This window comes from Propithecus coquereli, unplaced genomic scaffold, assembly GCF_000956105.1.
Source record: "Propithecus coquereli isolate 6110/MARCELLA unplaced genomic scaffold, Pcoq_1.0 Scaffold43, whole genome shotgun sequence".
Taxonomy (NCBI): domain Eukaryota; kingdom Metazoa; phylum Chordata; class Mammalia; order Primates; family Indriidae; genus Propithecus; species Propithecus coquereli.
In genome coordinates this window covers 9137686-9149849 of record NW_012150063.1, presented here as the reverse complement: position 1 = coordinate 9149849, position 12164 = coordinate 9137686, and the positions used below count along the sequence as shown (strand labels likewise).

Below are 12164 nucleotides of genomic sequence, written 5' to 3'. Positions count from 1 at the left end.
GCTACAAAAATTTGTAAAAAGTTTCACCTTGATTCCACTGTGAGTTTTTATTACTCAGTTTCCTCTCCTGTACCTACTCATTATGAACTACAGTATTGGTGTCACCAATTCCTTGTATTTCCTTATGTTTTTGCATCCTTGCAGATGACAACCTACAATGAACAACAGTTATGCAGCAAAGTATCAGTCCACAAAATGAAATCTTTGCTTACTGAAGTTAGCTCATTGATAATTAGGGATCTTCTTCCATATCATCTGGATTGGGAGCCATAATGAAGTGCTTTGGATATACAAGGTTGTGTGTGTATGCATGTATTTCCCAGCGAGCATCATCACTTTCATGTGTAATGTAACGTTCTCCAATGCGAGTTTCAAATTCTCTGAGGTCAAGCCAAGTCTGATAGTCCTAGGAATAAATGAAGTGATTATGAAACATAAACAAAATACTGTCAACTTTTTTTTTTTGGCTTAGCACTCTAGTCAAATAATTGACTATTTATAAGCAATTGACAATTTATGACCTTACTTACAAGGACTGGGCTATAAACTTAAGTTCTATTTGTGATATTTTAAATTAGTAATGTTAAAAACTTTAATGAAGTGTCTACTGAAGGAAAGTAACTGCTTTCTGAAATTAAAAAAAAAACTGCTTCAGGCTTCTGAAGTGGCTTATAATAATCACTAAAACATTTTGTTTTATACTGTGTAAGGCTTAAACCTTACTTCTCAAAGTAGGTGAAAGTGCTTGGAATTAACGAGATATTAACAGGATAACTTGATAATCAGTGAGACTATGATTGCATTTGTTTTGAAGCTAATTCTACCCCTCATTCCCTTTAAAATAGTCCTTACTCTGAAGTTGGGGACTATCTTTTGGCAAATCTGTGCAATGTCTTTGGGGGAGTTGAGCCGAACATTTTAAAGGCATTTTTAAAAAATCTCTTCAATGCAAAAATAAACCTTTTAGTGAACATTTAAAATAATTTTGACAAACTAACATGTCATGCTAATCTTACAAGAAGGTGAAATGAACACATAGGCCCTATAATTGTTCATGGAATTTTACTATCAATACTGACTTCAATGATGTACTGCACAACTTCCAGAGATTCAGCCATAGTACAGATTAATCACTGGAGAGCACTTACATTATTCTAAGAAATGTGTAGAATCTGTTGATCTTACAGTGGTTTCATTAGGTAAGACAATTCACAGTGAACTGTTCAAATGAAGATCGCCAGAGATAATATGTTTTTTTACCTGTAGCCAGGGATGACTAAGAGATTTGTCAACACTGTAACGTTTTCTCATCTTCACTTGAAGCAGGTTGTTTATCAAATCAATTGCTAAGAGAAAAGACAAAATTTAGATACATGAATTTGGGTATATAGAGCAGCCCAAACCTGTGACTCTGCCTGGAAAGCAGTTCAATGCATACAAATAGAAGGCGAGGAATTTTTGCTTCTCAAGGACATGGACTTTAAGCTAACATGTAAAGTGATCCATAAATGTTTGCTGAATTAAGTATACCTGTTAAATTTTCATTTTATTTAGAAGGCACTATAGAATACAGGTTAAAATAATACACTCTGGAGCCAGACTGCCTGGGCTGAAGTCTGGTTCTGCCACTTCCTAGCTATGTGATATGGAGTCAGTTATTAAAACTATGCTAGGGCTAAATTTCCTCATCTGTAAAATGAAGTTGTTTAATATATGTAAGGGCTTAGAACAGTGCTTAGCACAGAGTGCTAAGTACTATTATTATTAACATTTAAGACGAAGAAAACAGAGTCTTGATTGCAGGCAGTCCACCCCCATCCCCACGACACCGTGTTGCTCTTTAGTCTCTGGCTTAATCTATAAAATTAGCCAAAGCCATTGCTGCCTCTACAGACACGGTTAGACTGAGGTGATAACTTATTACCAAAAGTTCACACTTTTGTTTTAACAAACAGGTTCAGTGTGTTTTGGCATATATGGTGAATCCTGGCACACATATTTTATTCACTTAGTTGGAGAAATAAATGGATCAACTGCAAAACCAAGGCAACCATATAACCAAATACTAACTATAGTCCTATATAATGAAACATTTGAAATACTGATAGCAAAGTCTAGACTCATAGATGAACCAAATAAAAGACATACAATACTAGCTCTATTTCTCTTCTACATACTATCGAACTAGAGAAGATTTTCCATAAGTACTTTAATTATGAATTTCTCTGTGTTCCAAATACTTCAAACCCTTAATCACTGTTCCTGAAACATGTGCATCATAATTATTTGGAGTGTTTATTTAAAATGCACATTGCCGGGTATCATTCCAACTAGTGAATCTTATCTCTGGGATATGGCCAGGGGTTTTTCTTCTAATAAACTTATCAAGTGATTCTGATACAAGAGGTCTACAGACCACACTGCCCCAGGAACTCTGAGATGATTTGGTAACATCAAAAACCTCTCCTATGAACTTCTTTAATTAGTTTTACTCATTACCAAGCAAACCTGCTACTGTCTTTACATGTTGTTCCTCAAACCTCTCCCAGTGTAATGGAGTATCAGTCAATCCTTTTGATTCGGCCCAGTACTTCTGGAAAAATACAAAATACCTACCTGTTGGCTAAATCCAAGTGGGGGTATTCCCCAGCATTGATTCTATTAACTTCAGTGGGATAGTTAAATAATGTTCTAAGTACTCGTCCTTCCTATGAGTATCTGTAAACTAAAGAGGGCCAACCAAGTCAGTCTTGATGGGTATAAAACCAGGGGTTGCAAACTGAAAGCCTTCACTAGGCAAGGACAAATGAATGAAGCTTCCTAGCAGAAGTTCATAGGAGAGGAGAAAACAAACCGGTGAATGTCATGTTGAATATAAAGTTCATTCTAGGTATAAAGAACTGGAGCTACCGATATTCATTCAAGAAGCTTATAATAGTCTTGTTCTCAAGATTAGGAAAGTTAATTATGAAAAGATTGAATACTTAAGAAAAACAGGCCCAACTATTAGCCTAAGTAGATCTTACACAATTAGACTTCATAGATGAGTCACAAATTAAGGGGTCCTCAAATGACTGGAAGGATTAATAGCAAGGAGGAGGGGTTGCAGGCAGGGGAAAACAGGCCTAAGCTAGTTGCAGAAAACGTTCAGAAGAGAGCAAACAACTAGGTTTATGTGGAGGTGTAGTGGTAGATGAGGCTAGAAGGTAAGCTTGGGCCACGTCCTAGAGATCTACAGCTGCAGCGTGGTTAAAGAGTAGCCAAAATGTTTGGAAACAGAGTAAGATGAAAGTAATTTTCCTGAATATAGATTTGGCTGTAGTGACTGGAAAGGACCAGAAAAGACAGTCTAATGGGTAGGACAGATAAAAGGTACTCCTAAGATAAAAAGGTATCTTAGGAGTTTCAGAATGAAGCAATTGAGGCCTGGATTAGTGCTTGCCTGGGAACTAAAAGGAAGAGAGAGAAAAGATAGTGTAAGAGGAATAGTGCTCAGAAATTGGTATAGCTAGTTGAATTTAGAAGATAAATGGGAAATATTAAAAAGAAGACAGAAGAGACAGATTTGGGATCGCAGAGATTTTTAGACTTAAAGAACACAGAGCCAAAACTTTATTTTTACCTTCACCAGAAATTTCTCTCCATGGATTTGGTGGGTACATAAATGCAGCATTTTGGATTTGGTCATTTATATCTTCATCCTCATTGAAAGGAAACGTGCCACTGAGGCTCACATAGACAATAACTCCCACTGACCACATATCTAGAGAACGGTTGTAACCTTTGCTCCGGAGAACTTCAGGGGCTAAGTATGCCGGAGTTCCTACCACAGATCTCCTGAATGACTTTTCACCAATGATGCGTGCAAATCCAAAGTCACACAGCTTCACCTGCACAATTAAAGAATGACATTAATTTTATATTATAGTGTTTTATATATATAACTATGTATCTACATATACATACCTAACTGTCCCTAAATATGATACTGTATTGTTTCAACAGTCTTGCCAACTGATTATGGATTATCAAACAGTTGTAGATAGGGAAACTGTAAAATATCCTTTCCCAAAAGGCAGATACATTTACAGCCCTGTAATCCTGACTAACAGACTGAAAGGCTTTCCTAGTGATTATTTCAAAAAACTTTAAAATTCTAGCTTCCAGAATACCAAATACCAGACTGGTGTTACAGGTGTTCAGTTTTTTGATGAAATGGAGGGTGCTGATCTTCCATCATTTGTCTTATAAGAAGGTAACTTTTCTATCATCTATGAGCAGGAATCATGTTTCATTTCTGAATCCTCAGTGGCCTTACAGTGCCTGAACACATAAAGGTACTTAATAAATGTCTGCTGAATAAAAAATAAGATATAATATTCAAAAACATCCTGTTTTGCTTAATCCTAGAGTCCTTTCCTAAGAACACTATAAACTGACAAGTAAATAAAACTGAGGTATATTAAAGATAACTATTAATGTGGACAGTAGAGGAGTAATGCTGGAGACTGCTCTAAAGAGTAAGAGCAACAGTGTTTTCTATGCCTGTGGAGCACGTTATTGCTAATTAGATGTTTAGATTTGAACTAAGTTATACATGAAGGCAGCCACCGTCACTATCACGTCCTTTTGGGAAAAGTTTTCTAGAAGTGTGATGAGCTTGGCAGAACTTAGAACACTTATCTTGCTGCCCATCTTTTTGTAGAGGTTCAGATTTTGGTGATGAATGACTGTATCCATGCTGAATAAGCAAATGCCATGCACTTTCTGAAGGAAATGCTCTGAGTCACAAAATATCTTCAGAAAAAGCATTGAGATAAACTGAGAGAAAAGTGATCTATCCTCTAGAAAACAGTGGTATAAAAAGTGACTGCACAACAAAGTAGTGAAGGTATATTCAAATGCTGCTTGCTATTTCTGGGATATGGACCCTGACACATATTTTTATGAATGATATTTGCTCTGTGTCATTAGTGAATCTGGCTGCTTCAATATTTGAGTCTCTGAAGACTAGGATTACCAACCCTAAAAAATGTGAACTTTTTTCTTTTGGTTAAATGCCAGATTTCAGCTAACATCTTGACAAAGTAAAGATGACCTGGCAGTTTGGCAAAGTGAATGAAGTGGGGCAAAGTGGAGCAAAAAAAGAGTATAAAGTAAATAACATTATTTTCCCTTTGCTCTTAATGGGAACACTGTGGATCACTAAAGTAGAGGTCAAAAAGTTGGAGTTTTAGCCTTAGCTGTAGGGAAAGGCACCCTTTGCCTATACCATTTTGAAGATCCAATGCGATAATAAATGGAAACTGTTTATTTAATACATTGCATCAACTACTAGGGGACCATTTTTGACCTGACAATGATAGGGAATCACTTTTAACCACATAGACATTATAAGAGGAAAAACAATGTTACTATTATACTTTTAAAGTAAAAGAATTGAATGATTTTAAAAAATACATCTTTTTCTTTGAAAAAACAATTTGAGTTGTATTTACCAAGTTAAATAGCTATCTGTTGTCCTTATTCTAGCCATTTGTCTAATTGTACATGTTTTCAATGTACATAAATAATAGCTTGTCAACAGATATTCTACATAATTGGAAGAATCCTCAATGAGAATCATGAAGAACAACTGTAGGTACCACATCCAACTTATATTTCTCAGGACATTTGTTTCAAAATTTGGGTCATGATCCATTTAGTAATTTCTGAAATTTAGTGGATCAAGATCAACACTTTGTATAAAATGAAACTCAATTGAATAAAAAAAAAAATGAGAGTATACCACATGTAGCCAGGATATACAGGCAACATGACATTGTCATACATGTATGTAAGTGCTGAGGATGATGAGAAATGTAATTCTTACATAGGTTTTGGTGAAAATGTTTGAAATATAATACTCTAAAGAGGAAAAGGAGTTGGTTGCCTGCCTCAACCAAAATCTAGCTCCCATTTCAGGTAACAACCCACCAGTTTGTTCTAATTTATGAGGAATTCATAAATTGAGCTCTAAGCACCAACCAGGTTGGTTCACCCCCACTTCATTATCAACCCATGGGGAGAGGTGAACTGCAAAGGGTCTATGTGTGCAAAGTTATTCTTTGAGATCTAGTTAGGTCTAAAAAAGTCTCAATATAAACAATATGATTAATAAAACCTGAATTCAAATAATTATTATTTATTTAGAGACAGGGTCTTGCTGTTAACCAGGCTAGAGTGCAGTGGTGCTGTCATAGCTCACCTCAACCTCGAACTCCTGAGTTCAAGCAACCCTCCTGCCTCAGCCTCCTGAGTAGCTGGGATTACAGGTGTGCACTACCATGCCCGGCTAATTTTTCTTATTTTTTGTAGAGATGGGATCTTGCCATATTGCTCAGGCTGGTTTCAAACTCCTGGCCTCAAATGATCCTCCCACCTTGGCCTCCCAAAAGTGCTGGGATTATAGGCGTGAGCCAGTACACCCAGCCTGAATTTCAATTATTTAGTTATTAATCCTCACTGGTAGTTACAGGCTAAAAACTTTATTTCTGTAAGATGGTATGCATTTTCAACCTATAGCACTTGGTACACTGCCTTCTATTATTGGGGTACTTCAAAAATGTTGTCAGAATCATTTAAAATGATTCTTTAAAAGGTTCTAGAGAATATCTCACCTGAGGAAATGGCTCTGCTGATGCAAGCAGCACATTTTCTGGCTTTAAATCACAGTGCACAATATTCTTAAAATGCAGATTCCTCAAAGCAACAAGTATCTGTTATGAAAAAAGATTTTTTCAATGCCTGGAAAAATCAGTTAAACCTCAATGTGTCTCCTTGAATGGTATAACAACTTCAAAATTCCACTACAGTTCATCAATATTTAGCTAAAAGCATGTTATTTTGTTCTTTAAAGTTAACAATTCCATAGTCTCCCAATACATAAAAGCACTGCTATTTAGTTTTCTTAGTTTTTAATTATTCTATAGTTTTCAAAAGAAGGTACCTGTGTGACCATGAATTTAGTAATTCGTTCTGGAAGCCGACTTTTCTCACTGGATAAAATCATTTCCAACATATCTCCATGCAGCTTTTCCATTACTACAAATACTCGTTCTGGGGTCTCAAACATACATTCCAGATTTACAATCCCAGGATGATGCAAATTCTGAACAGAGGTTGCAAGATATTTATATGACCAACGTAAGTAGAGAAATACTTTTATTATGCAAATAATCTAACAATGTGCTACAACTACATGAAATACATGACATAAAGAGAAGAAACAGCTTAGAAAAATAAACAATAAAAGCAAACAAAATAAAAATTACAATCAATAAAAAGGATCTTAGATTCTGATTTTCTAAGTTGTGTACTGGAGAGCGGATGCACCGAGGAGAGACAATGTCTTCCTAATTTATTATACAATTGCCCTTGTCCATTCCTGCTGCTTTTCCTTCCTTCTTATATTTTAAGTCTGACACTCCTCTAATTTTGTGCTGTCCTTGAAAAGCACCGATTACCAATTAATTTTTAGTCAATTACACAGAGCTTCGGTTCCTTAGGGGCTGTATTTGTGAAGGTCTTTGCTCAAGAGATGGTTTTGTTTCTAAAGTCGTTATTTATCTATTTCTTGATTCTCATTATATGATACCTCTTCCCTCTTTTAGGCTCAGCATCTCTCTACTTCCATAATCCCATGTTTTTTGAACACAACGAGGTTATGGGTTGGAGCTACGTGAAGACAAATGCCGTACTGTTTCTGCTTATAAAAAAGCAATCTATCTTATGTTCTACTTTGCAGAAAAACCTTCCTTAAAAACAAACTTGTCAAGTCAGCCTTGCTCAAAAACCTTGAATGGCTCTTTATTTCTGGACATAAATATAAATTCTGTGGGCTAGATTTTAGGATCTTCAATAATCTGGCTTCATTCTCCCAATTCAATCTTAAATATGCTCTATTGATCGAAGTGATTATTCTTTATTTTTATTCCTTATTAACAGAAATACAGATGGGCCCCAACTTGTTATTTTAGCTCAATATTTGCATCATGGTAGGTGTTTTCAAGCATGTTTAGAAAAATGAAAGAATAGCAAATGCCAAAAAACTTGTTTGCTAATCAATTTAATACAATTTAGTGACATTATGTTCCAAGTAGCAAAGTAAAAAGTGACATAATTTTGTAGTAAATAAATGGAAGTGAAATACTCTGTAGTGGTGGGTTATGACAATTGCAATAAGCAATGGAAGATTTAGAATGTCAAAACTTTTATCAACACAGCTTTAGAAGCCTGTCTCCTATGCTATAGCTGTCTAGCTCTTAAGTTCTTTCCCGTGCCCTGCCTTTAAAAACACATGTGGACACACAAAAATAGAAGTATATGATGATATTATTCTTCTCCCTTTGAAACTTTCTCTATTTGATTAAATTTTCTATTTCCTCTAGAGTATGTTTTAGTAAATTATACTTTCATAGAGAACTACCCATTTTCTCCAAGTTTCCAAATTTATCTGGAAGAATTGAGCAAAGTAAGTATCTTAAGAGTCTTTTGTTTCTTCTGTTTGTGGTCACGTACTGAAGAAATTTTTGTATTTTCTAGATTCGCTATTTATTTTTACACACCTCCCCTTTCCCCCACACAGAGAATCAGCTTTTGGATTTATTATATTCTTTTCTGTGTTTATTAATTTCCATTTTTATCTTTGTTAATCTCTTCTGCTTTCCTTGAGTTTATTTTATTGTTCATTCCTTTAACAACTTCTGATTGTTTTTGTTTGTTTGTTTTTGAGACAGGTCTTCCTCTGTTGCCCATGCTGGGGTGCAGTGGCTGGCCCAATCATAGCCCACTGTAACCTTAAAGGATCAAGCAATAGGTGCACACCATCACACCCAGCTAGTTTTATTTTCATTTGCAGAGTTGGGGTCTTGCCATATTGTTCAGACTGGTCTTGAACTCCTGGCCTCATTCTTTAACTTCTTCAGTTGGATTCTTAATTCATTTATTTTCATTCTCTATGGCTTAATATTTGAGATTATAAAGCTTTCTCTAAACGATAGTCTGAAGGCTCTGATATGCACAGTATTTTCATGGCTATTTTCTAAATATTCTGAAATCTTGATTTCCTTCTTTGATTCAGGAATTAAGATAATTTTTAAAAATTTTCAAGTAGTGGAAGCTTTTTGTTTCTGATTTTATAATTTCTACTTTTATTGCATTAAGATCAAAGAATACTGTTGATGAGGTATTGTTTGTTTTTAGGGTACAGAATTTAGTATAAAGCAGTTAGATCTACCTTATTCTATTTAGGCCTTGTACATTATCTATTTAATTATTATTTATTTATTTAAAGACAGGGCCTCACTATGTTGCCCAAGCTAGAGTGCAGTGGTGTCATCATAGCTCACAGCAACCTCAAACTCTTGGGCTCAAGCAATTACCCTTTTGCCCCAGCCTCCTGAGTAGTTGGGACTATAGGCACATACCACCATGGCTAGCTAATATTTTCTATTTTTTAGTAGAGACAGGGTCTCGCTGTGTTGCTTAGGCTGGTCTCCATCTCCAGGCTGCAGGTGATCCTCTCGCCTTGGCCTCTGAAAGTGCTAGCATTACAGACATGAGTGACCATGTCCAGACTGTATGTTCTTAATTATTTCTGTCTGCTCCATCTGTCATGGACTACTAATGTGCTTGTCTGTTTCTCCTTGGATTATCTCTAGTTTTCCTTTATAAATATGTTGATGCTGTTATTTGGTGTAGTGTGATTTTCACCTTTGCACTCTATTGTTAAAGTCGCCGTCTTCATTTCATTTAATATGTTTACCCTTGAATTAAATCTTGTCAGATCATGATGCCCTCCTGCTTTCTTGTGTTTGGGGAAGGGACTTAGGGAGGACTTCACAGCTGTAGATCTCAGAACCAGCAAGAACAGCTCTGATTGTGGCACCTCTTCCTGCATGCATCCCTGCTTCATCACCACTGTTTTTGGAAAATCTTCTACTTATTTTGTAGGTCTGAATTCTCTTCTATTTTTATTAAAGCTAGAGTATGCTCTTCTGTTTAATCATTTTTCTTGTAGCCTTTGGGTGACTTCCAATAAGAGAAAGAGAAAATGCTGAATTTATAACACGTTGTTCAAAACAGAAATTTCCCTTTTAAGTTTCTGATGGTTTCCCATTTACATAAGTAGCAATGAGAATGCTACACCTTTTCTCCCACTACTGTACTACTCTCTTCAGGCAACACCGAAAGAAACATTTTATATTAGTATATATTTAGGAAACAAAAGTTAACCCCCTTCCTCCCATTTCTTTCCTGCCCCACATGCTCTGTAGATGTGACCATGTAGACAGTTTGTATAGGTAGGAGTATTTCTGCATACAGCTATATGTAGACACAAATGATGTACATATTACTTTAAAAAGTCACACAAATTGAGTCATTCCATACTTCTTTTTTTCATCTAATAATGTGTTGTAGATAATTTCCCAAATAATACATTTACTCATTCAATATCAAGTGAGTATTTGCCATGTGCCTAGTACTATGTAGATATTCTGGATTCGTTAATAATAAAAACTGACAAAGATCCCTTGTCTCATAGAGCTGCTTAATCTAGCAAGGTAAGAGATACAATGGTAAATAAACTAGTAATTTACCTAGTATGGAGATGATAAATGCTATGGAGAAAAGAAAAAGAGTTAGGATAAGGAACTGCAGGGGTGGGAAAGTAGGATTAATGCTGAATAGAATATGAAGGCTTCATTGAGGAAATGATATTTGGGCAAAATCTTGAAGGAGACAAGGGAATATATCATGTAGATATTTGAAGGGGAAAGCATTCCAGGTAGAGGGAATAGCTCATGCAAAGCCCTTGAGACAGAAGCATATGTGGCTGGGAAAGAGATTCCATTTATTGACTACAGGTATAGTGTCAACAGTAGAACCTGTTTCAAGTGACTTTGGTTCAGTTTAATAAAGAATAATCACAGGTATCCAAAAGTGGCATGTGCTCATTTCTATTAAACTGATAGAAAAACAAAGTCTATCACCAAGTTTTTAAGAGAGAGGATTGACATTCCTGGTAAACTGTAAAGTCACTTCTAAATCAATGATCCTATGATTTTTCTTCTCTGTGACTGGAAAGGCCAAAGCTGTGGTCTCAATATGCTCAGTCTTTACCCCTTCCTTTCTTTTCAAAGATGTAGGCACAGGAAAGAAAAACTATGAATGCCACTGGTGCTGCAGGTGAGGATAACAGCACCAGGATCAACCACAGGAGTTCAGCCAGCCTTTCAGGTTTGTATGATGAGGACTACAGACAAGAACATAGGGCAAAGATGAGAGAGTAGACAATACAGTTGGAGAGGAAGAGGAGAGCCGACGGGTGGTGTGAGTCACTGTAAGGGTGTAGTAGGTTCCTGTCAACCCATGTGAAAAAGTCTAGCTGAAATGCTCACATGACTAAATATTATGGGACTAACTTCAGTAAATGAGGTATGATTTGAAAAAAATTTCCTTAAAAGTGTATTTGCCATATGAATTCAGGTTATATTAACAGAATTATAATACTTCATATATAAAGTAGGCTAAAGTTCATCTTTATACTACATATACAGAAAATCTTGTTGAGTTTTACACATTGCAAAGGAACACCTGAAGTCACAATTTTATGTATGTGCACACACACATATAAAATAGGTCCAATGAGGTAAAGTAGAAACAGCATGTGGTTTGGAGACAGAAAATACTATATTTGGAGACATACTACAAGGTATTCCCAGTTGGACAATATTGATGAAAATAATCAGAAGGCTACACTAATGAACTTTTCACACTGTGCATTATTACCTGGAAATTCTTAAATTTAGGTATTATGATCCATAGCTGATAATAGGAGGAAAAAAGCTTTAGCGCTTAGTTAAGAGCTGTTTATAATCAAAATGCCAAGGAGAAATTAATCCTTAGGAATATAGCCTTAATTTTTATTTTCTTTGAATATTAGTTGGACAATGAGAAAGATTCCAAAATTAGATATGCAAAAATCTCTTAATATATTCATACTCTGTATACAGTCTATATGCTATTAATATTCTATTTGAAGGTAGCTTTATAGGAGGAGGCAGTCTTGATGTGATCATAGGTAACTAACTGACCACAAGCTTTTGATTATTATGCCTCTG

The 12164-nt window shown here is 35.6% G+C and overlaps 1 protein-coding gene across 1 annotated transcript in view; it reads right to left on the bottom strand.

Moving 5' to 3' along the window:
• The window catches only part of PRKD3 (protein kinase D3), a 66323-nt gene continuing 54159 nt past the window's right edge, over nt 1-12164 (bottom strand). Inside the window, exons 10-14 of the mRNA XM_012653800.1 lie at nt 6989-7200; nt 6660-6758; nt 3623-3890; nt 1261-1346; nt 1-406 (exon numbers count right to left, since the gene is read on the bottom strand). Coding sequence (XP_012509254.1) covers nt 233-406; nt 1261-1346; nt 3623-3890; nt 6660-6758; nt 6989-7200 — 839 coding nt within the window. The 3' untranslated portion in view covers nt 1-232. The remainder of the gene's footprint in view (nt 407-1260; nt 1347-3622; nt 3891-6659; nt 6759-6988; nt 7201-12164) is intronic.